Raw genomic sequence first — 26,738 nt, 5'->3', positions numbered from 1 at the left:
CGGTTGTATGATGGTAGCCTGAAATAGGTCAGAGAAGAGACCAAGAGAAATCAGATAGCATCAGGAAATTTCGAGGGAGCTTATGTAGATGGGAATCTTCAAATCTTCATATGACCCTGCAAGAGGGGCCAGAAAGAAGTGAGAGTATCTTTGGTAACGCGTAGTATCCGTGATGATTTCATTTATATTTGCATACACGATGAGTAACTTGACGTCTTCTGTCTTGAACGCAATACTGTACTTGACATACTTATTGGACGTTGCACGTCGTAGCATTGTCATGATCAAGGCAGTGAAGGTCCACTTCCTGGGATGTCTGGAGTTGGATTCTGCGGAAAACTTGGAAGAATCAAGTTGCGACGTGCAACATACGCTCGATTAGGTTTGGAGAGGACTATATGATGTATTATGTTTCTCAGACATGTGAAGTTGAAATAGAGTTGAATTCCCTCTCTACTTGCGGAGAGTATATTCAGTGCGATGATTCTTTGGCGTTGTTGGTGTTGGTCCATTCTTCAACCACGTTGAATGGTTTGATACGTAGCGGTAAATATCGGCCCCACCGAGAAGTGGATAAGGCGCCGACGAGATTGCTGTATTTTATGCCCGCAGAAAGGGGTGTCTGGGAATTGTCCAGGTCGTGCTTTTGTCCATGTATGAATGAACCACTCGAGTATTGGTGATACCGATGAACTTGCAAGATAAAGATAAGTACCTTCAGTGTTGATAGTTTGAGAGTTCCTAGAATTCGTGGGTGTCGTCATTTCCCAACTGCACTGCCGCAATCTGCCCAGGGGGACTGCACGTTGAGTTTCCATCCGCCGATGTCCCGATAGGAGGCGCTTCGTGGCTTGATATTTATAGATTTTGCCAGTAAATACGATGTACGAAACCGAAGCGGTGGAGACAGGCGAGTGCTGACAGAACGGTTGAGATGGATGTATCTCATGGTGATTAAGTGTTGCGAAAGTCTTAAGGAATTTTAATCATATCCTGTCGTGGTAAAGCAACCCAAGAATTGGAACAACAGCAGGCCAAGCATGCTTGTCAGGGGCAAGAAAATAGACGATGCAATCTGTTCCTGAGTGGGTAATTCCCCTGAGATTGCGATTTCTAGACAATTTTCGGTTTTGTGGTTCTATCTCTATCATTATTACTACTGTACCGAGATGCAATTGTTGTTTCTTAGAGAATTGGGTCTCTTTCGGCTTCATAACTATTCTGAAGTCCGACCTGATCCATGGATGCTAGTGATACGCAACTACTGTACCTAGTAGATTGGTGTCGGTGCGGACTTCGTGCTGTGCAGTCTCTTTGATAGTCTCCACAGGGTCTTGTGGCCGTGTTTATTTTGAAGTATATGCACCGGACCGGTTGTCTCTTGCTTAGCTACAGGAAGGGCAATGAAGATGTAGCGACGGTACTCCTAGCAAACACGAGGGATCCAGAAATACGACGACTGGTGAAGTGGTGATGATTGAGTTTGCCTCACGACGGAATCCTCAGGATATGGTAGAGCCGACGTCCAGCCGTGGGAGTGATTGGAGATGTACAGACCTCAGGAACACAACGTTTCAAAGATAGAAGCAGTCTCTGGAAATTTAATATCGAAGTATATGTGATTCTTCCCGTATGATTGTATTGATAGAATGATATACTGTACAGCACTTCCACGTCTACACCAACCACTCGCCTCTTGCCCCTTCGTCCAAACGCCGAAAGCTCGTCGCTCTGAGTCTCTTGCCCCTGGACCAGTGGATCAACACTGCTAGCGACCAGCCCCCATGTCGCCCAGCGAACCTTGAATCTCCTGCTGCTGAGCCTGAACCTGCACCTGCGAATCTCAGATGCCCCCGTTCCCGTGCCTCGCAGTCGTTGTTTCGCCTGTGCAAGCAGAACTTTGACTTTCTCCTGGCCTGCTCTCCTCGTCTCCTCTCCGTTCTCGTCCTCCCTCTTCTGCTCGCCGTTTCTCAAAAGGCACTCCAACTGCTTGCACCTGCCCCGACAAATCATCCATCTCGTTTCGAAGTCGTCGACTATTCTTCCGGTCCTCACGGTTGCTCTTGCACCCTTTTCCTGCCACGATATCTCCCTATCCCGATTCCGACCTTCGACCATCAATTCGTACGATCGACCACTCGTTTTTGGGCAGCAGCTCCTCACCCGCGAACCGCAGAACTTTGGATACACTCGCCGCAGATTTCATCTCACTTCCCTAGGCGAACTTTTGGATTGTATATCCATCAATTGCGTGCCACCCACGCGCAGACGACATTATAGAGGAGCAACAGCGTTGCGGTGGTGCGATTGCCAGGGAGGTTGTCAAGGACGGAGTCCCTCTTGCTGTCTCTACCTTGCCTTTGACCTCCTCGCTTCCACGCACCATTTCACCACCTCCTCACCTCTCATCTTATTATATCCTTTGAACACATTCGACGGGATAAATACGCTCGGCCCTCTGTGAACGAAACTTTCATTACGAACAAAACGCCTGCTATGGACGGATCCGGGGCGCCAAAACGACCACCACATATAACAGTTAACTCGGGGAGCGGGGGAAATCTAATCGAGAGCATGCGATCCGCAAGCTCAGCGTCGTCCGTTCCAGGGACACCTGGAGCGTCACGCAATTTATTAACATCCACGACGAGACCTGGAACCGCTCGAACGCACACGGGACAGTCAAGTTTATACGCAACTCCAGAAATCGCGGCTTCAGCGGAGATGTTGCTTCCGCCAGCAAAGGCACGAGGTCCAAGACCGTATTCAGATTTCGATAATTCGTCACGGAATGTATCTGGCATGTCCTCAAGAAGGACGAGTTTTGATTCAGAATCGGCTAGCAGAGACAGTCGTTATTCGCCATTCGCGTCTCCATTCGATGATTCAAGAGCCCCCTCAAGAGCGGGGAGCGACGATGACAACGTCAATACCCAAACCGTATCTGAGAAATACAACATCATGCCATCCGCAGGTCTTTTACTGTTTCCTGAAGACGTGGAAAAGGATGACTGGTTACACAATCCTGGCCCGAATGATAATGATCGAGAAAAATGTGATATCTTCACCAAGAGAGGAATGACGAACGTGGGAGGACTTATGTTCGTCACTGTTGGCCTATTAGTTTTGTTCATTGCTTATCCAATTCTGTACGTTTTAATGCCTCTTCGTTGAATTCATGCGCTAATGATGTTAGAACCGCTGTCAAAGCAGTTGCACCCCCTCGAACCGAATGTGAAATCAACGCCAACTGCCTCACGGATCAAGCGCCTGCGATGAAAAACCTGAAGCTGACTTTGATTGACCCCGCTACACCCGATGCGGAACGTACAAGAACGAATAAGGATGGAAAGACCTTAAAACTGGTGTTCTCTGACGAGTTTAACACTGCTGGAAGGACGTTCTACGATGGCGATGATCCTTACTTTCAAGGCGTGGATATCTGGTATGGTGTGACACAAGATATGGAGTGGTATGATCCGGATGCCGTTTCGACTGGAAACGGGACTCTTAATCTGAAGATGGACGCTTTCCAAAGCCACAACCTCAATTACCGGTCTGGCATGTTGCAGTCATGGAATAAGCTTTGCTTCAAAGGGGGGCGACTAGAGGCAAGCATATCTCTTCCTGGCCGAGGAGACACTCAAGGTTTCTGGCCTGGTTTCTGGGCTATGGGAAATCTAGGACGCCCTGGTTATCCTGCGACAACGGATGGTCTTTGGCCATACAGTTATTGGGATAAGTGCGATGCCGGAATCACTGCAAATCAAAGCGCACCTGATGGAATAAGCTTGTTACCCGGAATGAGGCTTCCCGCATGTACGTGTGCAGGCGAAGACCATCCAACTCCTGGGAAGTCGCGGTCAGCGCCCGAAATTGATGCGCTTGAAGCCAGTTCTGGCTTCATAGGACCCGGGCAATACGACTTGGCTGTCGGGACAGCTTCTCAGTCCTTCCAAGCAGCACCATTCGACATTTTTTATCAGCCAGACTACGAATACTTGGAGATATACGATAAGCAGATTACCGGAATGAACGTCTACCGTGGAGGTCCATACCAAGAGGCTTTGTCTGCCGTGACTTGGCTCAATAACGAGTGGTATGATGGTGCTGCTTATCAGAAGTATGGGTTTGAGTACACGCCTGGCAGTACCGGCAATATCGATTGGTTCGTTGGGGACCAATATACCTACAAAATGGACCACCGCGCTCTCCGTCCTAACGGAAATATTGGTCAGCGAATCACACCAGAAGAGCCTATGACCATCATTGCGAATTTTGGCATGTCAATGAGTTTCGCTCAGGTGTTCCTACCCAACTTGGCGAAACTGATGCCAGCAACCATGAGGATCGATTACATTCGAATTTACCAAGATCCTGACGCAATTTCTGTTAGTTGTGATCCACCAGGATATGCAACCACTCCATACATTAAAAAACATGCAGCTGTGTACAACAACCCGAATTTGACATTATGGTAGGTAGTTCTGACGAATTTTAATATGATCATCTACTAACTATGGTTTAGGAGCCAGACTGGTAATACATGGCCTAAAAACACACTGGTCAACGGTTGTTCGGCGTAGACTCGAGCGAAGTTCCCGAAACCTGTATAAACGGAGCACCTCCCACTCTCGACAATCAGAGTGGTATGAAAATAACGCATGAAAGAATATAGAAGGCGTTTATCAAGTTCAATTATTTCGAAAAATCACGGTTCTAATTAAATGCATAGCGGAGTCGGCGTTCAAACACACAAGATGCAACAATAGTTTTGATTTTTATCTTTGCATTCATCCCGTCACTTTGTATTGGCTGGCTAGCATCTCGAGCGGAGTTTCATTCTTGTCCTTAGCCATTCCACGACGGTGGGAGTACTGGCATATGTTTTTTTTTGTACAATACCATTTGCTCTTGCGGATGTGATTATCTTGCTGGAATTGAATTTTAGATGGGGGAAAACGAACGGGCTCGACTCTTGACGAGCGAAGTCGACATGGTATCATAAAGACGCAAGTTCTTTCGGCTGTATATTTGAGGGATAACTGGGAAAGGCCTCGTCAGTAAACATAGACAGGCTATAGGAAGGTGGTCAGCAAACAAGGAGGACATAGATGTCTGCTGTCACCATAGGCTTCGGGGGGTGTAGATAGTGCATTAAAATGTGGTAGATAGTAGTAATACCAATAAATATGATGACTTAGATATAAGCATTTCTTGACCCTTTACTTCCCAACAAGAACTCAACTAACTCTGAAATTGACAGTCAATGCTCTTTGGACTTACATCGACTAGATTAAAACATTCAGGCTTCATCTCGCCACCGTTCAATTTAGCATTGAGAAAGAAGATACTGTCGAGCCCATGTATGTTGTTGATAAGTCGCCAACTGTTAAACACTAATATAATGTACATCAAGGCGAGATTTTATAACATACAGTCTCTAGATACATCTGTGCTCCGTGGTTTCCCATCACTTTCGTCTTTCTTCTTCTCTCCGAATTAGTGTCCTCGAGTGGGTAGTCCTAGATTCGTGTACGGCCCCTCTCGGCACACGAAAATCTTGCTGATATTACAAATTCGATATGTACAAGTGTGCCATCTCGTCAAAGGCCCATTTCCAGCCTGGAGCCCGATACTCCTTACAACCAAATACATTGTGGTTTCTGCTTTTCCTATTTGGTTGTGGCCTTGCTCTTGGATTCCCAAGCCGTGGTTTCGACTGAGAATGTTGCGTTGCGGTCGCGGCAGCTGCGTGGATTTTAGTAGATTTCGTGAGAGCGTGATGGGTTCGGGGAGGGGAGAGATAAAGCTGGGCTTTCGGGATATGGGGGTATGTGAGAAGTCGTTGAAATTGTGACTCGTGCATGACCAGACCACATCTCGACAGCCTAGCCCTACCACCATCTCACCCCCATCTGATCTCCCTCCCAATCAACAACAAACCAAAAACAAACATACCGTCTAAAAAACCTCTCAACAGGCCAACACCTCACAATCGCATCACCTTTCCTCCTCATCCCGCCCGCTTTTTCATCAACAGAGCATTCATACTGTAACATTTCGAAAAGCTCACATCGGCTGAGATCGCCATCGAAATCCTTCCGTTTCTTGTTCGCGAGCGTGGTTTGTGCTTTTAGGGGGAGTAAGGAGGGAGGGAAGAGTTCTATTGGTGGTGCCATTTTGGGTGTGAGTTGAAAGGGGAGAAGTGCGAGCGATGGAGGGCAAAATAATTTCAAGTACCGAGATCGCGGGACGGAGATTTTTAAAGGCGATTGAAGATGAAGAAGAGACTTTAGAAGATGTAAGATCCCTCTCCCCCATTTCCCATACAAACATAAACACCCTAATCCCCATCATCACGTTTCGTCAGCTGACCCACCCCCAGCTCCTCACCTCCCTCCGTAACGCCCACCCCTCCACAACAGCAACCTCTAAAACCTCTATCCCATCCCTCGACAACCTCCTCAACGCCCATAAAACCCTCTCCCTAACCGGCCGTCCCCTCCCCCTAATCTACCACCTCATCACCACGCTAATGACCTCCCTCCCGCCAGCAACACTAGTAATAATAGACCTAACCCACCGCTTCTCGCCGTCGCATCTCCTGCCTGCGTTAAGCGTAGAGGAGTTACGACATATCCATGTGTTCCGGGCTACGAAAGGGAATTTGGCGGCTACGGTTGCGGAGGTGGAGCGATATATGGTTGGGGGGAGGCATGGGAGTGGGTGGAGGGTTTGGAGGGGGAGTGTGGTTTTAGGGGGGAGTGTGCCGGCTGGGGGACTGGGGGATGGGTTGTTGGTTAGTACGGGGTGGAGGGGGTGGTTGAGGGTTGAGAGGGAGGAGGTGGGTGGGTTTGGGTTGGGGGGGAGTGTGGAGGAGGCTTGGGGGGGAGAGGGGAGAGAGATGGAGAGTTAGGGAGGGGAAGGGGGGGAGGGGGGTTTGTGATGAGGGGAGCTTTGTGTTTCCGTGAGGGTTGAACGTTCTTGTGAGTAATTGTTTAGTTGGTTCCTTGGACTGTATACAAATGGCTATTGGCTGCCGCGTGAAAATGTACAATATCTTGCCATGATTTAAGGATATCAATGTCAGGAGCCGTGTTCGGCCGGGAGTGTCGTTGGTTATAATCACATTGCTCCAACCCTGAGATATAGAAACTCCTTCAAGGAAACGTACTTCTTGCCAAACAACTGGAATCATGTTGGTAATGTACAGGTTGATCCCGCCATCCATGCCCTTCCCACCCACAGTGCCCTTCCATCTACAGCATCGACCATCCCGACATTCTGAATACCCCAAATACCCCTTCTACCATTTTGCACCTCCTCTATGCCGCCGCGTTTGCTGCTCGTTGATCTTCGAGTTTTGAGTAGAAAAGATCGCGTCTGCGGACAGCTGGGACGTGGTATCCGTACCAGAATAGATAGCCGAATGATGTTCCGAGACCTGAGAATTGATTGTTAGTCTCTGCTTCTCGTTACGTTACATTCCAGGCTGGCAAGCGATTCCAAGATCAAGTGATAAGCAGCGAAAGGTCATCGCATTTGTTCCGGGACCCCTCGCTCCCAGCCAATCCTTCGTCCTCGCCATTAAGAACTGATTCTCGCACAAGCTTAAGATGGAGTATACAGTCCAGCTCTAGACAGCATTTCATGCTTCTCCCGAGTGTTTCCTCCACATGAAAGCCCCCTTGGTGTGATTTTGCGGATTGGCGCTTCGGAATACCCGCTATAACCTTGACCAGCACAATAACCTCCGCCGAGGGTCCCAATACCGCCCATAATCGTAAACTCTAGAATCACTTGTACGTACCGAAAGCGACGCTAAGGTCGAGGACGAGGCCCCTTCGGAGCATCTGTGAAAGGAGTCAGCACATGGATTCTGGAGCTTCTAAATCGTGGATTGAAGGTGCCTCAAGCTGCAGGGGCACTTTATCTATACGTACTCCGGTGATAGGTTTGATTGCCATTGTGTATATGTCTTCGGCTGTGGGTGAAATCTCTCAATTGTTGTTGGTAGTGGTCTGGTAGAGGCTCGTCGTTGAAATCGGATCATGCATGAAGTCTAGCGGGACAAACACCGATCCGCTTTTGTATCACGTGATGCTACCACGTCCGTCACGGCTTTACATTACACTTCATTGAACGCATCTCCTCAAGTTTGCGCGCCTGTCGACATCCGATCGCTCCAATAGAGACCACCCGGACTCGAGGATGCAAGTGACTCCAAGGGTGAGATAACCTCTTAGCGCAAAATGAGCGACGAGTCCTCGAAACGACTGACCGACATGTCCCCAATTTCCCCCATCTCTCGAAAGCGATCAACCCCCTCACAAAGCGACGACGAACCCGCAGAAGAGCATGTTAGCAAAAAGATAAAGCTGGAACCTACATTGCCACGTACCCCTCCGCCAGAAACAGCGCAGAAACCTCTTCCTACCAGAGCACCACATTATGATGATCATCCCAAGTTACTTTTATCCCGCTCGATCGCTATAGCTTTGAAGCATGTTGGTTTCGATGGGGCGGAGCCTTTAGCTCTAGAGGCAATGGTCGCAGAGGCCGAAGAATGTTGGTATACCCATTTCAGGTCTGAAATATTCTAAAAATTATAGATATGCTTCACTTTCTTTCAAAAGTAAGAACTACCATGCTTAATTCGCGACGATCACACCCTACACCATCCGACTTTCAGTATGGGCTCTCCAGATTTGATTGCCCCCTACTTTCACTCAAACCGCATCTTCAACCACCAGTCCCTAGGTCAGAAACGTTGATAGAGATGGAGCCAATGCCTAAGGAGGAGGATCAAACATACTCGACGATACGTCTACTTGGAAATGAGCTTAGCGGTGAAACAGACAGACGACTCATGCCACATATTCCTGCGGGGCTCCCGGCGTTCCCCAGCAAACACACATACAAATGGACAGAAAAAGAGCCATCCCGAGAAACCGATCCACGAAAGATCAGAGAAGAAGCTGCTAAGTCGGCAAAATCCGCCGAGGAAGCCCTACGAAAATTCGTCAATGTGAGCAAGGCAGGCAAAGAAAAGGATGTAAAGAAGAACGCGAGTAAGGATCCAAGGAGTAAACAGAGACATGATCTTTGGGAGTCGACCATGCAAAAATTCATGGCCGGCAAGACAAGACATGGTGAATCTGGACATGCAGACACAGCAGAGGATGATAGGAGTATGGTTGTAAACTCTGAACGGCGGTATATGAGGAAAGGAGCTACGGCTAAGAGAAGAACTCAGCCAGTGGTAGACCATGCGCAGATGTAGGAAGTTGGAATTCTGGCTGTTTATTGCACAACAAATCGTTTGCGGAGGCTACTCGACAAAACTAATGACACGGAAGGGAAATTTTGGGATTTAGCATGGCGTTGGAGGTAAAATTATTTCAGCATTTCATGGGCAGCCTGCATATTATAGGATGTTAAGGGAGCGATGACTAGCGGTGCAAAGAGCACAGCACAATCCACAGGAAAGTGTACAAACAGGCAGCACTGAGCTGCAGGCGAATAGACGAATAGTATAATATAAGTCTTACTCGATGTTGGCTATTATCTTTCGTCACTTATGTGTTTCAAGTATCTTGCCTTTACTTCACTTATTTGGGTACCTTAGATGGTTCTTTCCACACGTTCATTTTCGTTAGAAGGAGCCATTCGCTACCGTAAGTAGCTCTGCTGGACTTCTGAGGATTATTCCCCTCGTCCCATTTACCAGTTATTTAAGCTGGGATATATCCTAGCAGTCCAAACTCATGTCAAATGAGCTATCAATGTTCGTGATTGTTTTGTGATATTATTGTTTATTTGCTTGCCTCTCCTACTCAGAGCTTCTCAAACCTTGGCTTAGTCTTCTTCAGTCCGCTCAGCATAGCTCTCTCAACATCACTAGTCTGAATAGCGGCGCTGTTCCAAACTCCTGTATACCTCAGAGAGTCGGCCAGCTTATTATCCCTGGCGTGGTTCAATAACTCTTTCGTTCCCTGTACCGCGATTGGGCTCTTTTCCGCTAATAAGTTTGCCAACTCCAGAGCCTTGTTCAAGGCCGCCGCCTTGTTGTCTAACACATAACTCACAAAACCGACCCGTAACGCCTCTTCTCCCCCGAATATTCGTGCTGATAAAGAGACATCTTTGACCCATGAAAATGCGCCGACGACTTTTGGAAGTCGGGAAAGAGTTCCAATATCAGCGGCAAGCCCAATATCCACTTCTTTCACAGCGAATTTGACGTCCTTACTACATATCCGAATATCGGCGCAGGTAGAGATGTCGAGACCGAGACCGAAAGTTATGCCATGCATCACGCATATCACAGCTATTTCAAACATTTAGCACATTCTTGACTGGTGGGACAGGAGACTGCATACGTTTCTCGCATTTCTCAACACTACTAATACAATCCTGGAACTCTTGCACGTGTCTCTTTATTCCTACTGCCTTCCTAGCTACATCATTGCTTTTCCCTGCTTCCTGTTGTAAGACGCCCTGCTGACTGGCAGCTTGTACATCCAAACCAGAGGTAAATGCGCGATCTCCTGCGCCGGAGAGAATGATAGCCCGAACGTCGGACGAAAGCGAAAGGGTATCAAATACTTCTTTGAGCTCCAGCCACATCTCTTCGTAAAAGGCATTTAGTTTCTGGGGTCTGTTGATTTGGACGTGTGCAACGAAGGGCGCGGGTGTATCCACGAGGAAATGTTTGTACGCCGCCATGCTGGATATCGGCGAGGTGGGATGGGAAGGTGCAGATTAAAGTGAAGATGCGATTGGAATACCTCAGATGTCGAGTAATTTGAGGTTGCAAAAGTCGTGAGGAGGTCTGCGAGACAATAATTCCACTGTGATGTGAGATCTGGGGTACAGCCCGTTCATGATTCTAGACCTCGGGAGCCGAGGCACAATCAGAGGCTTGTGATTCGCCAACTCGTGAAGAGCTCACGAGCTTCACAGAGCACTCACTCTTGACTCAGTCGTACATCGGAGAAGACGGTTGGGCTTGAGCTGTCAAGCCATGACTCCAGTGAGAGTGTTTTTAATTTCTTGTCCTCGAAAGACTTTTGATAATGTTTTTGGGTATTTCTAAGCCCCAATTGTGACGCTGATACAAGAACAGTAGTAGCTAAGAAGCTCCAGATATCGTACTGATTTATCATGTTCTCGTAAACTAGCCTATTAGCTTAAGTTAGGGGTAACACTGCATTTGAGGATTTCCGTATCGTTCGTGTTACCTTCATTACGGAGGGATAAATAGAAGGCCCCAAAAGCACTGGATATACGGATACCTGCCGGAACGGACCATCGAGGAATGTGCCTGCTTCCGAGATTGCGGATAGATAGATAGGCTCACGAGATCTCGAGAGCGACTCGCACAAACCCGGCAGAGGATTTTCCTGTAGTTTTCAAGAGATTTTTGCTTGAAGTGGTCCTTGGTGAGTTTGATACAGAACCGTAGCTCTTGGCTCCCCTGGTGCTACCGTGCTACTCAGGCACCTTAGATGAACTAAAGGAGAACGCAGCTCAGAGTTCTCCTTCTCACTTCCTCTTCCCAGCTACAGAGTTTTCCTGCCATAGAACTTTTCGAACTTTATGGTCGCCTACGATGCCCTGTTGCGTGAGGAAAGGATGATACGCTTATCACAGGAAAATCTAGGCGAGATAACAAGCTGCCAAATTGCCAGCGCACTTAAAAGTTACACTTCATGCTCTCCATGAACAACAGAAGGAGGTTGTGGCCAAGGGAAGAACTTCGTGATCCTTAAACTCTCGTAACCAAGAAGTAGCAAACAACTGAATAAGTAGAATCGGCGTTGAAATTGAACAACACAGAGGTCACAAGTCCACTCATCTCGGGGACCTTTAAGGTTCTTAATAGCTCAGAACCCCGGAATTAGGATGATCATCAGTCGTGTATTGCGAATCGATCTCGACGATCTACATTAAGCGTCCGGGTGTAAGGCAGGCGGCTGGTATTCAACCGTATAGTGGGATGTCGTTGAGATGCGAGGCTGCAGCACACTTGAAGCTGTGTCTAAACCATCCACAATATACTTGCCCGACCATTCTTCTGCTGGGCATTCAATTTGTAAGCAAGAGGCTTGTAGAGGAGTCCCTCCACTATAAAGGTTGTATGACGAAGACGCCCGAAAGGGTAACTCACGAGGCTTGGCAGCCGTAGGATTCAACCTCCTAACTCTAAATGAGCTGGTTTCCGGGGAAATATGGGGCGAGTATCTTCTTGCTTGTTGCGATCCTGGCTCAAACGAGTCCGTAAGTAGGCGGAAATGGTGAAGGGAAGGAGGCATACGATGTTTAATCCGTTTCCATAGTCGATACCTGTCATGGCTAGAGCATTGTTGACGAATACAAGTCAGATTATGTCTTTCCTTCCGATCGTAATAAGTGAGGGAAACCCGCGTCCAGAAGTCGCACAATAGAGTGTTCTAAAGAAGGATATGAGATTCCAGGTTGTGAGCAACCGCTTTGTAGCTTGCGGAAAGGAAATGGAAATGTTGGCATTGCATCTCGCATGCAGAAAAGCGCGCTAAGGCAGTCATTGTATATCAGAATTGTAACATTGTCAAGGTTTTGCGGAGACCGCAGTCCGCAATGTCGAAATCATTACTCTTAGGAGAATAATAGCCAATGACTCTTCACCGCTATCATGCTCCTTCGAACGCTCCTGGAAGTTGAATTCTTTAGGTTTGTTAGTAAGAGTTTCATGTCGGCCAAGTCGGCCCACTCGTACCTTTCGTCGTTTGTCCCCCATGCTTGCTCACTTCATTGTTGACTCCTCCGTCCTCCCCTCAACTCCGTACTCGACACGGTCCACCCTCTCACCTCCCTCACCAGTCTCCGCCTGTAGAACAGAGTAACACTTGCCGGTAGCACCTTGTTCTGGCAAATTGTCGAACCGCCGAGTGCGTGCATGGCACTTCCGGCTGCCCACAGAATCTTACAACCATGCCGTGTCACTGTACCTCTTCCTCTGTACCGCGGTTATATCCTTCTTGTCATGACCTCTGGGATTCGAAGATTGAGCCAAAGTCGATGAGTGTATGTCCTCATGTATGTCTTGAACTGCATGCTGCCCATTTGAAGCTTGAATACTGATTTCACCCTCCAGATTGCCGGCTATGTTTGAGATCAACGAAGATGCCCTTCCCATAGTGCGGACCCGTCAAGCCCTTCTGCTTCTCGATTTACAAAACGATTTTCTTACGACGGGCGGTTTATTAGCGGTCGAGGAACCCGCAGGCTTTCTGGATAACATCCTGAACCTCCTGCCGCAGTTCCGACAGTCAGGAAATAATGTGATATGGATAAGGAGTCAGTTTGAGGTTTCTCGACCGGTCAATGGACCAGGTCAGGATTCCGAGACTGTTATATTGGACGGCCAAAAGCTACCAACCCACCGGCGAGCTGGACAGAAGATACGGAACCCGCCTCAGCGTTTGCTTGATCACCATGCGCGAATCGTACAGAGCAATCGCCGGGAGAGTGGAGCTGAGGAAGGAATGTTGGAGGCGGATGAAAGGCCGGATACGGAAGACGAATTTGTCGTAGAAGAAACATACCTTACAATACCCGAAGGACAACAGCCTCGTGTTGTAGTTGCAGCTTCTCCTGGAACAAACTTTGCTCCGCGGGCGCTTGTAGGGTTTAGCACGGCAGAAGATTTGATTTTCCAAAAAAGCTATTACTCGGCATTCAGAGATGGCGCGTTGATGGAATTTATGAGGGCACAGTTTATCACCGAGATATTCCTATGCGGATCTCTGACGAATATCAGCGTCTTCGCCACTGCTATGGATGCTGCTCGTCATGGTTTTGCTATCACGATCCTTGAAGATTGCTTGGGGTATAGGAGTAAAGCTCGGCACGACGAGGCGCTTCATCGATTGACCATATCCACTGGCTGCGACATAATAAGTAGTAGAGAACTTATCGGTGATTTAAAACACAAGGCACAGGAGCAGTCGGACAGAGCTCGGAAAAGTGCCCCACCAAGAAAGAGAGGGGGCGACCTGGAGTCATTGATGTCAAGAATGAAATTGAGACATACAGATCATTCGAGCTCCAGTTCAAGTTCAAGACATAGTCCAACTGCAGACACGAGTGTAGATCTCAATGGTGGAGAGGGCCGCGCAATGTCTGGGCAGATGAATTTGGAGAGTGGTGGCAGTTCTGAATCTCTTCGCGAAATACCGGAGACAGTAAAGCTGGAGGCTCCTGTTGTAGCGGATACGAGAAAGCGAGAAAGAGTGCCAGCCAAAATCAAAAGTCGGAGGCGTCATTCCAAACCTAGATCTAGTGAAAAGGGCACAAATACTGACCACGGTACGACTCACAAGCGAGGAGTATCGCCAACGTCAGCGACCTTGACCGGAGTTGCTCAAGCGCTTGAGAATATTCCACCAAGTTTAGAAGGTGCGAGCGAACCAGGGCAAGTCTTTAGAGCCTCCAACAATCACGAAATCCCTATCACATCAGAACGTAACCCGTTGGCTAGAAAAGTCAATCTTGAACCATCAGCGAAGCCAACCGAAGGTATCAGAGATAATACCACAGCCACTGTAGCGGAAGGTGGCGACCCAATAGCTCAAAATGTTGAACCTAAACCCAATTCGCCAACCCAAGAGAGTGCTCCAGCAGCCGAGACTCGGCAAGAGACGCTATGTGAAGGAGACACTTCAGTTTTCACAAATTTACTCGACAGTAAGGTTGAAGCAGGCATTTTTGAAAAGCTTCGAGACGAAGTTGAATGGAAGACGATGTACCATCAAACCGGTGAAGTGCCCCGACTTGTCGCAGTCCAAGGCGAAATTAGAGATGATGGAAGTATCCCTCTATATCGCCATCCATCAGACGAATCTCCTCCTTTGCTACCGTTCTCGCCCACGGTTTCCTTGATCAGAGCAAAGGTGGAGGAAAAGCTCGGACACATGACCAACCATGTTTTGATACAATTTTATCGAAATAGCCTTGATCATATTTCTGAACACAGCGATAAGACTTTGGATATTGTTCCTGGTACATATATCGCAAATGTCAGCTTGGGGGCGCACAGGACAATGTTATTTCGCACAAAGAAGCCCCAGAGTACTGCCGATCCAGGTCCCCGAAGATCCCAGAAAGCACCTCTACCCCACAATTCGATGTGTAAAGTTGGCTTAACCACTAACATGCGGTGGATGCACGAAATTCGACCCGATAAACGACAGACCCGTGAGAAGTCTGCCGAAGAGTTGGCGTTTGACTGTGGACGAATATCTTTGACCTTTAGATCGATTGGCACTTTCTTAACTAAAAACGAAGAGAAGATATGGGGACAGGGTGCCGTTGCCAAAGAAAAAGAAGAAGCTAGGTATGTTCTTAATGGGAAGACTCCAGAGTCAGAGTCTATGCTTAAGGCGTTTGGGATTGAGAATCGCTCTTCTGAGTTCAAATGGCGCGAAGTTTATGGAGGCGGGTTTGATGTGCTACACATGTCGAATGAGCGAAGGCTCTTCCTCTCTGGAGATAGCATCTCGGACATGAGAGTTAAGCTCCTTTTGTCGGAGTTAAACCTAAAATGGGTTCTTGGAAAGTCGTCCACAGCAGCCCACCGGAAAGATGGAGAAGCTTTCGACGATGCGTCAGAAGGAACTGCGAATGGAAGTGTTAAACTTATTGATAACGATGTGGAAAAATCTACTGTTACTGGCGATCACCCAATCATGCTCTATCTAGAATATGGGTATGCGCACGCTAAAGGCGCCCCTCCAAAAGCAGATTTGGCTCGACAATGTATTCGGCTCGAGCTATCCCGCGTTCTACTGAGCAGATGGCGTACGATCTCTTACACTATAGATGCATTCGTTCGCGAGTTAGCATTGTGGGAGAAGTTCGCTTCTGAGCACGCGTTCATTGCCTCGCCAACAATCTCCGTAGTTGACTTCGCAGTTTGGCCAATCCTGGATGAGATTTCTCGTGGATATAACGGATTCAAGAATTACCCAAATTTGTCTGTATATTATGAAAGTATGAAGAATCGCCCGAGCGTTAGTGCTGTTATTGATGCTTCTGGGGGTTCAAGTAGCACTAAAAGCTCAAAGGAGACGTGAAACATGGGGCATAACATGTGTTGGCTGGTTGAGAAATGAGCCAATGGAGTGTGGCTTTCTACTGGATGACTTTATGGGAAATGTGATTAACGACAGCATCGTGTTACTTGGATGGCCTGAATGGAAGCATTCATGACGGATACGTATGGCAATTCAGTTCAAGCTATAATGCTTGATGCCAGTTGACCTGTAAATACAAAAATAATCACCAAAATTCTCACAATGCACATCATATTACTATCGATTGGTTAACTATACATCTTTCGTTGACATTGGATTGGGAGAAGCATTAGAAGGCAGTGCTGACACTTTGAGACTGCATATTGCAGAACATGTGAGAGGAATGATTACTGTCGTTGGAGGCTTCGATGAATCGAGCAAAGAATGTTGGTCAATAAGCAAAGCACTTTTCATTTAACCTCTTCTGTACTCCCAGCACAGCGCACCAAAATGTGAGCAGTTAGCTCATAGTATATCACAAATGAGTAATCCCTCGCAAAAAGAGCACAATGCACATAGAGACCGATTTTGCTACAAAGTTCATTCATATAACTAAGTACTAGATGGCAGATGCTTCCTCTGGCGGATTGCTCTACCGTATAAATATTCAGTCCATTATACATTACCTAGTTATACTGATAGTTCATCTTCTCGCTTAGCATTGTCCGTTGGCATTGCAGAAGTGCCTAGAATGAAGATCAGCTTTTGTAACAGCAATCATGTCGAAGTTTCCCAACTCACCACTTGATATTAGCAGTTCCGAACGCAGCATTGTTTGTCAATTGGTTCCAAGAACCAACACTAAAATCGATGTGATTCTCATCACAGCCAGGGCAAGTATCCGCTACAGTTGCAATGATCGTGTTGCCCTTCCCACCGACGCCATCGTTGGACCCGGTGTTGGTGACTTGCACTTTGCGTCCGCAGTAGGGACCTGGTGACTGGTTCTTTTGCCAGTAGTTGGAGAGTGCAACGATGTGTGCGGAGTCAGAGTTTTTCTTTCCGCAAGAGCCTGTTCCGCCGTTTTGGGTGTAGACGGTGGCCAAGCCGAAGTGGCTAGATCACGTTAGCTATTTGAAGGAGAAGATGATAGGGAGATTTACTCGACACGCTTTGAAAGTCCTGTTTCGGTGACAGGATTAGGTGCGGCAATGACTGAGGTAGCCAGAGCCATGAGTAGAGTGGAAAGTTGGAACTGCATCTTGATTTCGCAACGTGCCGCTGAAAGATTTCTAATATCGTCTTTGTTGGTGAAAGATTTTCGAATAGAGATGCTTGAGACGATGTTAATTTGGGAGAGCTGCGCTCCTCTTTATACACAAAAGATATCTCCGTCTTTCAGAGGCATTCCCCGCGGCTTACCAAAAAAGGACAGCCGTAGTCATAACTCACTCGGTAGTAACGACTTAAATCTCACAACTGATCTGCAGCTCTACCATGCTACTGAAAAGAATGTCGTAAATCTGTTGCCGGCGCTGTGGTGGCATCAAATGCGAGCTGTGGTGAGCTTATCATTAATCTACTTACTTCGCTGTATGGTCAATCTAGGAAGGAGGTTGATTAGAAAGTAACATATGCTGCGGTAAGAGGCTAGAAGCGGTGACGAATCGAGAAATAAAATTGTGTTGTCTCGCCACGTTGTGTCCGTGTGACTGTTGAGCGACTCTCTCAGTAAGAGCATCTCGTCTCATGTCAGCGACAATATCTCTTACCAGAATTACTGCGAATAACGAGAAGACTGAAAGCTCAACTTGAGGCCACTGATTCGTTGGACTGGATTCGAATCGTTTCTAGACCTCCCCAAGGCAGAATACACACTATCCCAGTATTCGCCAACCGCAAATTGTGGCCTTCATCTTCTGCATCTTAAAGTGATTGATTGCGACTCGACACGAGGCTGCAATGTGCCCTGACATGTATTGAAAAACGCATGTCACTCACGTCCCTGTTGTGTAACAATCAGCAAGGTACGGCGGGAGTTCCGACTCGGCGACGCAAGCCTGTGACGCCTGCAAAGCTTATTATTAATGACTGTGTTAAAAAAGTGGAACAAAACATATGATCAGAAGTTTCTGATCATTAATATAAAGAAACAAGATGATCACAATTTCCAAGGGTCACACTGTGACAGACGGAACGGCGAGAACTTCCGGCAGAGAAGCATTTACAGCCCCGATATCAACAAAACACTAAGCCCTCTGTAGATGATGTAAAATTGCAGGAAAATATAGTATCAGAACTTTGAAAGAGCTTTGATGGACGTTATTGACTCCAGAAGTCATTGCCCCAAGAAAGACACAATGAGAATAGGTAATACCCTTGATTGTTACATGTTACAGTAGATACATAAGCTTTTGCAGCAGGAGAGTTTTCGTGTAGCCTGATTCAGCCGATGTTGTCAGATTCAAAAAAGCATACAACCTCATTTATACAAATCAGGAGCTGACTGTACTCGAGTATCAACGGGCTTTCATCTGACATATTCTAAGAGTTCAGAAACATCAGAATCCACTTAATCCCGGAAAAGTGTGACAAAAAAGGTTGAGGATACACTTGCCTAAAGAACTTACGTGCCAGATAACCAAGATGGCTCGAAAATCTTGCTCCGTGCTCTCAGTCAGCTGCTCGTCTTGAAGAGGCGGTGAAACAGAAATATATTCTATGTGACTCCTAGCACTATGAGCAATGAATCCGTCGATGAATGTTTGGATGTGGGAGGTTTCGATGACTTGGACAAACCCGGCTTTTCCGCGCGATTTTTGTAGCCATCTCTGGAAATTGCGAATAAATATCTCCAGCATGAAGAATTGATGTAACAAGTATTCTGTAGCTCATACTAGCCCGCTCAGTAGATGCCTATTGACTAGGTATTTAGAGTATCTCTCCACGGTGATTCATCGTAAGGAAAGCTGCTGGAGTAAGTTGACTGTAAGGACATAAATGAAAACAAACTTCCCAACACGCTTGAAACTTCGGGCTTGAACAGTCTCAACAGAGCAGAGTACCTCGTCACTGTGATCCGCCAATGGATTTTGCAAGTGCAACAATGCTATAGTTGGAACAAAGCAGGGAGTAATTGGGTCAATCAAACCTCTCGTGCAACGGAACAGATTCCGATATATGGTGTTGGTCATCGTAACTTGGTTGGGGGAGTTCAAGATCTTTTGTTGTGGAGGTAAACTATTATCTTATAGTTCCCTGATTAATCGAAGCCGGGTAGCTGGTCCATTTTGAAATGCTTCGGCTTACCCTGGTAAGTTAGAGTCCTGCTACAAAAGCGTGACCTTCACAAGCTCAAGGACTTCAGGAAGTGGTAACACAAGAAGTATCGTAGTTTGGGCGACGTATGATTGAGATTCTGAGAACATGATCTGACCAAGATCCGTGTTGTTGTTCTCAAACCGAACGCACATCGAATTCGATCCCCATGAAAGCCTTGGAACGTGATGGCTTCATGCTTCGGCTCGGATGAAATTGTATCCCCCTCAGAGCTTGCCGAGAACATATCTGACAAAGAGATATTTTTGTTCTTTCTAACCCCTCGGAGTGTGTTCAACTATATTCTCCAAGTCAAATGCAAATATCTGAGCACTATACAACCTTCGAAAAATATCTCCGACTTGTACTTCGTAGCATCATGACCTCGGCAGCTGTGAAGTGAAGTGCGGTTGTGGGATTATCACGTACTAGGTTCACCCGTTCGCGATACCGGCTGATGATCTGATAAGATTACGTGTGGGTGCCGTGCTCGTGCGGTCGAACCCACTCGCTACCCTGGCGTCAAAAATTTTATCTGATGATCTGATTAAAAGTTCTTCCTGGTTCGACTGCTTGGCCGAGTTGCATGCATCCTGCAGTCTACCCTGCTGGTGTCGACATCCAGAGCCAAGCCGGCTGGTCACGGTAATTAAGCACATATTGTCTCGTAATTTCAGCAAAATTTGACGATCGTCAGCTTTCTTTTCACCTCAAATATCCACCATGACTTTGGTACAAATGGAGAGTGGGTGCTTAACTAGTGCAAGGTATGTATCAAAGATGCGCTCCCTTCCAGTGGAGCTTGCTCTGCCAGCTGGTCGGGGCCCAGGGGTCTATGGATGAGAGTGATCATCAGCTCAACTTTCTCCGCAAACGCAAACGCGACTGCCTGCGATTTCTCCGAATCTCTCCTCTGTGCTCTGCTCTGTGATTCTGCTGTAGCTGAGGGTCAATAACGAGGGTTGCCAACGTCAATGAAGGAGACCCTGATACTGTCATTACCTTTGATACTAGCATCATAGCACCATGTCCCAGCAATCATCAACTCAACAGGTTCAAGCTTCAACTCGCGGTCCAGCCAAACAGTCACTTCTATACTTTCGACTCCTGCTAGCCAGCGGCCCAGAGCTTCTCGATTATGTGTTACTACTTGGAGGTGTAGTTTGTGGTATTGGGGCTGGGGTGCCATTCCCTTTGTTGGGAATTCTGTTTGGTCAGTTGGTAGATGGTCTCAATGAAGCCTCCTGCTCTGCGACAGCATCTGCAGATACATCAAATTCCGTGTCCCAAAGCGTTGTCGACAAAGTTCTTTTAGTTGTGTATGTCACCATCGCTAATTTCGCCTTCATATACATACACACAGGATGTTGGAGTATACTGGGAGAACGACTTGTCAGACGACTACGGAAACAGTACTTGGACGTGCTCTTACGACAAGAAGTGGCCTTTTTCGACACTCTTCCGGCGGGGGAAGTGGCTTCCCGCCTTGATGTCGATCTCCAAACAATTCAAACTGGGACGTCTGAGAAGGTGGGTATTTGCATCTCAAGCGTATCTTATTTGGTGGCAGCTTATGTCGTGTCTTTCATCAAAAGTGCAAAGCTTGCTGGAATACTCATGTGTCTTCTGCCATCCTACCTCCTTATGGCATTGATTGGAGGCCATTTTACTCAGAAATATGCGAGCAGAGTGTCCGATCATGTTGCTGCGGCTACTGCTGTCGCTTCTGCTGGCCTTGCAAATATTCCATTACTGCAGGCTTTCGGAGCAGGCTATCGGTTGGAAGCAGTCTTCGCTAAACATCTCGCATCCTCTCAGAGTAGTGGGATCAAGAAGGCATTTGCTGCGTCGATACAGCTCGGTGCCATGTACTTTATTGCATATTCAGGAAATGCGTTGGCTTATTGGCAAGGAAGTCGCCAAATTGCTGATGCAGTCAGCCGTGGTGGATCAGGTACAACAGTTGGCGCGGTTTACACCGTGATATTTTTACTGATAGATTGTAAGTTATGGTTCTTCTGTAGGTTCTGGAGAGAGACAAGTGTTGACATATGTGGCAGCATCATTTGTTATTAGTCAAGTTGCCCCTTTTCTGTCCATTTTTGGGTCGGCCGCGAGTGCTTACGAAAAGTTGGTTGCAACTATAAATCGAAACTCCAACATTGATGGGACCTCTGAATCGCACGGGGGAGCACCCACAGACGTGGCTGGAGACATTGAGTTTCGTAACGTCTCATTCTCTTACCCATCTCGTCCTGACGTCCCAGTCCTGCAATCATTTTCACTCACTATTCCTGCTGGTAAACAAACCGCTCTGGTAGGACTTTCGGGAAGCGGCAAGTCAACTGTTGCTGCCCTTGTTCAGCGCCTTTACGACCCGGATTCTGGTGATGTATACCTTGATAGCCATAATTTACGAGACTTGAATGTTCGACATCTCAGGGGTCTTGTGGGCACAGTTTCTCAAGATTCCACCCTCTTTGATCGATCCATTCTTGAGAATATCGCATATGGACTGGTAAATTCACCTTCAGAAAAACACGGGAGTCTCCAAGATGCGTTGCTTGACTCTAGCCTGCCAGATCTGACAGCGGCTATCCGAAGCGGAGCAAACATTGACACCGCTGTGGCCGCCAGTCCTCCACCAGTTCAACAAATTGTCCGGTTGGTTCGTGATGCTGCAAAAGACGCGGATGCCATTTCTTTCATAGATCGCCTCGAACATGATTTTGCAACAATGGCAGGCCCTGGTGGGAAACGGATCAGTGGAGGTCAGAAACAGAGAGTGGCGCTCGCGCGGGCGTTGGTCAGGAGTCCTAGCATTCTTTTACTTGACGAGGCAACGGCCTCGCTCGACTCCGCTAGTGAACGTCTTATACAGCAAGCGTTAGACAGAGTCGCAATCGGACGTACTACCATAACAATCGCCCATCGACTCTCGACCGTGAAAACCGCCCAAAATATTGTTGTGATGGGACCGGGTGAGATCTTAGAGCAAGGAACCTACGGCGAGCTCATTGCAAAAGATGGAGCCTTTGCTAGCATGATCCGTCTTCAAAGTTTACAAGCGACTTCTGGGTCTGCCACGGATAGCGATTTGCAGATTCTTCCCGCCGAAGCAGTAGAATCCTCAAGACCAGTTCTCACTTCGGAAGATCAAGTCTCTTCTGAGAAACTGTCTGCCGATACTGCCCGCGGAATAGATATCGATACGGTACCGGCACCAGAAGATCAGGATACAGCTTCGAAGTCACTCAAACCACGGCGATCATTTATTTCAACCTTTTTTGGCATTGTTTCGCTGGCACGGCGTCACGTGTTTTTTCTACTTCTGGGAATATCTGCCGCAGTTATAGTTGGAGGTTCTTATTCCGGAGAAGCTGTCATATTTGGCCACACCATCAGTAGTTTGAATCCGTGTCGCGGGGCTGATAACATCCGGAGTAGCGGTCGGCTTTTTGGTCTACTGTTCTTCATCTTGGCCATTATCGAGTTTGTCGCGAACATTCTTAGCGCTTCCTCCTTTGGTCGGGTAGCTGAGAAACTTCTGTACTCTGTTCGTGTGCTTTCTCTCAAATCACTGTTCACGCAAGACATGTTTTGGCACGAATCGGAGGGTCGATCACCAGGAACCTTGATCTCTTATATTAGTAGCGACGCAAATTCCCTCAGCGGAATTACTGGTGCAATACTGGGGGTCATGCTTTCAATTGTTGTGAGTATGACTGCCGGCATTATTCTAGCACACATCGTTGCTTGGAAAATAGCTATCGTGCTTCTAGCCACTGTGCCCATCCTTCTGGGATCCGGAGTACTGCGTCTACGACTTCTTACGAAATTTCACGAGCGACATCAGAAGGCATTTAGCCAGTCTGTGAGTCTGGCAACCGAGGCCGTGGAGTCAATCAAAACGGTTGCCGTATTCTCGTTGGAGGTCGAAATTGCGAATACATTTGATCGGTCATTGAAAGCTCCCTATAAAGAGACGCTGAAGACTGTGGCATATGGAAATTTCTGGCTAGCGACATGCTACAGTATTGGAAATCTGATATACGCACTAGCTTTCTGGTGGGGCACTAAGCAGGTTGTTGAAGGAGCAGCGAGCTCTATTCAGTTTTTCACTGTTTTGCCTGCACTCCTGTTTAGCGCCCAGCTTTGTGGTCAACTCTTTTCGCTCGCGCCGGATATCTCCAAAGCAGGAGTTGCGGCTGCTCGTGTCCTTGACCTGATTGATCTTGGTCCAGAAAAGAAATTACATCTTGCGTCAGCGCGCGATGATCTTGAATCATCTAAAAGCTCAATTGAGAAAATGCCTCACAGAGGAGATGGGATGAGAGTCGGTTTTGTGAACGTGAATTTCTCGTATCCCGCTCGGCCTCACATAGAAGTTCTACGGGGATTGACCCTTTCTGTATTACCTGGAAAGTTCAATGCTTTAGTCGGTCCTAGCGGTGCTGGGAAGTCTACGATCATTGCTTTGGTGGAGAGATTTTACTCGCCTGGCTCGGGCTTCGTCGAGATAGATGGTGTTGACACGTCTCGAATCGACTCTGTCGCTTTCCGGGATGAAATAGCTCTGGTGCCCCAAAAGAGCGTACTTTTTGATGGAACAGTCCGCTTCAACTTGACTCTCGGTGCGCGGCCTGGATATGAACCTACACTCGTGGAAGTGCAAGAGGCTTGCAAAGTGGCCAATATTCACGAAACCATAGTATCATTGCCTGAAGGCTACGATACTCCTTGCGGCTCCAATGGTGATCAGTTTTCAGGTGGCCAGATGCAGCGGCTATCAATTGCACGAGCACTGCTTCGGAAGCCTCGACTCCTATTGCTTGATGAAACTACCAGTGCTCTCGACGCGGAATCAGAAAGACTTTTCGAAGAGGCACTTGAAAAGGTGGCTACAGGAGTTACTGTTATCGCAATCGCACATCGTTTGCACACCATCCGCAAAGCAGATCGTATTTTCGTACTTGAGGATGGGAGATGTGTCAACCAAGGCACGCATGAAGAGCTTTTGAGGAGTAACGCATCTTATCGAGACAACGCGACTCATCAGACGTTGGATCACTAAAATTCCATAATAGCATTTGCATGCAAGGAGTTTTTGGAGCATTACTGTAACCGATTCTTATGAACGACAAATATCTATTATCTAGGCAATTTGTGAGAATACTATTATTATGCAGAATCGACTTTCAAGCCATATTGTAACCCATTGAGGGGAACCATTTTGCTACAAGCGCCGGTCTCGGAAGTTAAAATCGACAATGTTCAGTTTACGCCAGACAGACCGTAAATTCATGAGCAACACCCCAGCAGGTTAGCTCCGCGTAAATTACCTTACTGTGCAGATCAGACACGGCAGGATGATCTGATAAAGAGAGAATTTTTCACGCCAAGTCCTCGGTACGGGATAGAATGGCCTCTTTGCCAATCAAGAAAGAACATCGCACAGTGCCAGCTCCGTTCAACACCTCGGCTGAGGACATGGGGAAGATCTGATAAGATTACACCCGATCTGATAAGATCAAACTTTTCACATGCCTTTCAGCCCCACTTTGACCTCGATCCCACAACTGGAAAATGTGTCAGAGTGCCGCTTCACCCCCAGAGCCCAAGTGGATTATTGGCTATTTGCTCAACGTGGAGAGCCTCTCATTTGGCAATGCGTCGCACTCTTTCCTCGCCTGGGAAATTTTACGGTAGACTCTGTCTGTGGGATGGATGGTGGTACCAGTCGTGCCAGTAGAGTACTAATGAGGCAGTTTGAAGTATTATTAGCCGAGAATTAGGCCACCGACGATTTATGTGACACCGGAGATGGGTTTCCCTGAATCTTGACTCAATTGATGAGACCCTGATGTACGAGACCGCTACTTTGGTACATTGGTCCAATTCTCCGAGCGAAATTCTGCCGTGTTCTCCATCGGCGGACCCTGCCATATTTCGGAACGTTCGTAAGAAGAAATCAGTCAAATGTATACCTTTGGACTTGCTGAGCAATCTTTTGACGCAATTTCGTAAGTAGCATTCAATTTCAACAACTGCCGAGTTGCACATCGGCTGGAGCCTTCTACGTCTTATTTCAAATATTGATCTCCTTGGAACGATGGAGCATACTTCTATGGTAGATGCAGCGGCATCGCCAATCTCAAGATTACAAGAACCCTCTTCGCAACCCTACGACCTCATCTGTGTAGGCTTTGGAATCAACAGTCTCGCACTCGCCGCAGCAATCCAGGAGAATCACTCATCCTCAAATGTTCTATTTCTCGAGCAAAAGTACGAGTTTTCTGCCAAAGATGTGATGAATTCCTCGTCCAAACACATGGAAACCTCATTCATGCATGATCTGGCTACAATGAGGAACCCAACATCCGATTTTACATACTTGAACTATCTTCAAACACATGGAAATTTTGACAAATTCCTTGAACTTTCGGATGAAGGATCACCAGCACCATTACGAAGCGATTTCTGCGAATACCTTTCTTGGGCGGCTGGGCGATGTGATGATACTGTGGAATTCGGACAGCAAGTGGTTGAGGTGTCTCCTATCTCATCGAATCGCTGGGCGGTAGCATCAAGAGATACGAAATCAGGTCAGATTCGCGTACTAGCTGCGAAGAAGGTTGTTTTTGGAGATGGGAAGAAAGCAAGGATTGCACAGATATCGTGAGTCTTAAGTTTTTAAGATCTGGGCTTAAAATGGGTTAACACGCATGTAGTGACGCGGATGAAAACTCGGGGCAGAACGAAGGAGTTCAGATGCTCCAAGTCAGCGATGCAGTGAGGGAAATTTATACTGAAGACAAGGTAGAGGTAGGTCGAGTTTGCTTCCAAGAAGTTTTCTTACAGTTGACTGACGATAATTCTTGTGCAGTCACCCGATATGCGATTCACGACTCTCTGTACGAACACCGTCGAGATACATAATAAGGTCTTCTTGGAAGCCGAGCCTCTTTTCATCCGGGCTTTGCTGTAATTGTCGGCTCTATGCTCGAGACTGGAACGCATATCATAGTTGAAATTATATCACATAGCGCGGAGTAGGATGGGTAAAAACGGCGTACACTATCAAATACATTGAATCTACACAATCTGCGCCGGCTCATTTTCGATCACGGAATCAATTGACAAAAATGTCTCCATACCACATCATGTCAGTCAACGCGTAAACCGACAACGAGCAAAACAAAAAATCAACAGCGTCACCCACCTGTCGATCATCTGTAGCTCGTCCACCCCCCACGATCATCAAAAACTTACACTAATCATGCTAGCTCGATCAGATAATTTTCGGGAAAATCCACCCGCCAACTCAAGGGACGTCAGTGGATGCCGGTGCGGAACTAC

At 47.3% G+C, this 26,738-nt stretch overlaps 9 protein-coding genes across 9 annotated transcripts; 6 read left to right on the top strand and 3 right to left on the bottom strand.

Moving 5' to 3' along the window:
* Window positions 1–2,496: 2,496 nt before the first annotated feature.
* GLAREA_03633 (Concanavalin A-like lectins/glucanase) lies at window positions 2,497–4,586 on the top strand (the record flags this gene model as incomplete). Its single annotated transcript, XM_008083886.1, has 3 exons — window positions 2,497–3,149; window positions 3,197–4,477; window positions 4,529–4,586. 3 exons carry the CDS (start codon window positions 2,497–2,499, stop codon window positions 4,584–4,586), a joined length of 1,992 nt encoding a protein of 663 aa, XP_008082077.1.
* A 1,952-nt stretch (window positions 4,587–6,538) lies between these two features.
* GLAREA_03632 (uncharacterized protein) lies at window positions 6,539–6,919 on the top strand (the record flags this gene model as incomplete). Its single annotated transcript, XM_008083885.1, has 1 exon — window positions 6,539–6,919. One exon carries the CDS (start codon window positions 6,539–6,541, stop codon window positions 6,917–6,919), a length of 381 nt encoding a protein of 126 aa, XP_008082076.1.
* Window positions 6,920–7,328: 409 nt separating this feature from the next.
* Window positions 7,329–7,970, bottom strand: GLAREA_03631 (uncharacterized protein; the record flags this gene model as incomplete). The annotated part of the gene is made up of 3 exons (XM_008083884.1): window positions 7,329–7,447; window positions 7,814–7,856; window positions 7,947–7,970. The coding sequence occupies 3 exons, from the start codon at window positions 7,968–7,970 to the stop codon at window positions 7,329–7,331; spliced, it is 186 nt and encodes a 61-aa protein (XP_008082075.1).
* Window positions 7,971–8,255: 285 nt separating this feature from the next.
* GLAREA_03630 (uncharacterized protein) lies at window positions 8,256–9,286 on the top strand (the record flags this gene model as incomplete). Its single annotated transcript, XM_008083883.1, has 2 exons — window positions 8,256–8,571; window positions 8,616–9,286. The coding sequence occupies 2 exons, from the start codon at window positions 8,256–8,258 to the stop codon at window positions 9,284–9,286; spliced, it is 987 nt and encodes a 328-aa protein (XP_008082074.1).
* Window positions 9,287–9,839: 553 nt separating this feature from the next.
* On the bottom strand, window positions 9,840–10,731 carry GLAREA_03629 (ClpP/crotonase; the record flags this gene model as incomplete). The annotated part of the gene is made up of 2 exons (XM_008083882.1): window positions 9,840–10,333; window positions 10,386–10,731. The coding sequence occupies 2 exons, from the start codon at window positions 10,729–10,731 to the stop codon at window positions 9,840–9,842; spliced, it is 840 nt and encodes a 279-aa protein (XP_008082073.1).
* A 2,420-nt stretch (window positions 10,732–13,151) lies between these two features.
* On the top strand, window positions 13,152–16,121 carry GLAREA_03628 (Clavaminate synthase-like protein; the record flags this gene model as incomplete). The annotated part of the gene is made up of 1 exon (XM_008083881.1): window positions 13,152–16,121. The coding sequence occupies one exon, from the start codon at window positions 13,152–13,154 to the stop codon at window positions 16,119–16,121; it is 2,970 nt and encodes a 989-aa protein (XP_008082072.1).
* Window positions 16,122–16,776: 655 nt separating this feature from the next.
* On the bottom strand, window positions 16,777–17,322 carry GLAREA_03627 (Barwin-like endoglucanase; the record flags this gene model as incomplete). The annotated part of the gene is made up of 3 exons (XM_008083880.1): window positions 16,777–16,807; window positions 16,863–17,177; window positions 17,225–17,322. 3 exons carry the CDS (start codon window positions 17,320–17,322, stop codon window positions 16,777–16,779), a joined length of 444 nt encoding a protein of 147 aa, XP_008082071.1.
* A 3,083-nt stretch (window positions 17,323–20,405) lies between these two features.
* GLAREA_03626 (P-loop containing nucleoside triphosphate hydrolase) lies at window positions 20,406–24,453 on the top strand (the record flags this gene model as incomplete). The annotated part of the gene is made up of 2 exons (XM_008083879.1): window positions 20,406–21,381; window positions 21,440–24,453. The coding sequence occupies 2 exons, from the start codon at window positions 20,406–20,408 to the stop codon at window positions 24,451–24,453; spliced, it is 3,990 nt and encodes a 1,329-aa protein (XP_008082070.1).
* Window positions 24,454–25,491: 1,038 nt separating this feature from the next.
* On the top strand, window positions 25,492–26,367 carry GLAREA_03625 (FAD/NAD(P)-binding protein; the record flags this gene model as incomplete). Its single annotated transcript, XM_008083878.1, has 3 exons — window positions 25,492–26,057; window positions 26,111–26,204; window positions 26,266–26,367. 3 exons carry the CDS (start codon window positions 25,492–25,494, stop codon window positions 26,365–26,367), a joined length of 762 nt encoding a protein of 253 aa, XP_008082069.1.
* Window positions 26,368–26,738: the final 371 nt, after the last annotated feature.

The sequence above is a fragment of the Glarea lozoyensis genome (genome assembly GCF_000409485.1).
Source record: "Glarea lozoyensis ATCC 20868 chromosome Unknown GLAREA2, whole genome shotgun sequence".
Classification (NCBI taxonomy): Eukaryota; Fungi; Ascomycota; class Leotiomycetes; order Helotiales; family Helotiaceae; genus Glarea; species Glarea lozoyensis.
The sequence above is the reverse complement of the archived record's forward strand: the minus strand, read 5'-3'. Positions and strand labels throughout refer to the sequence as shown.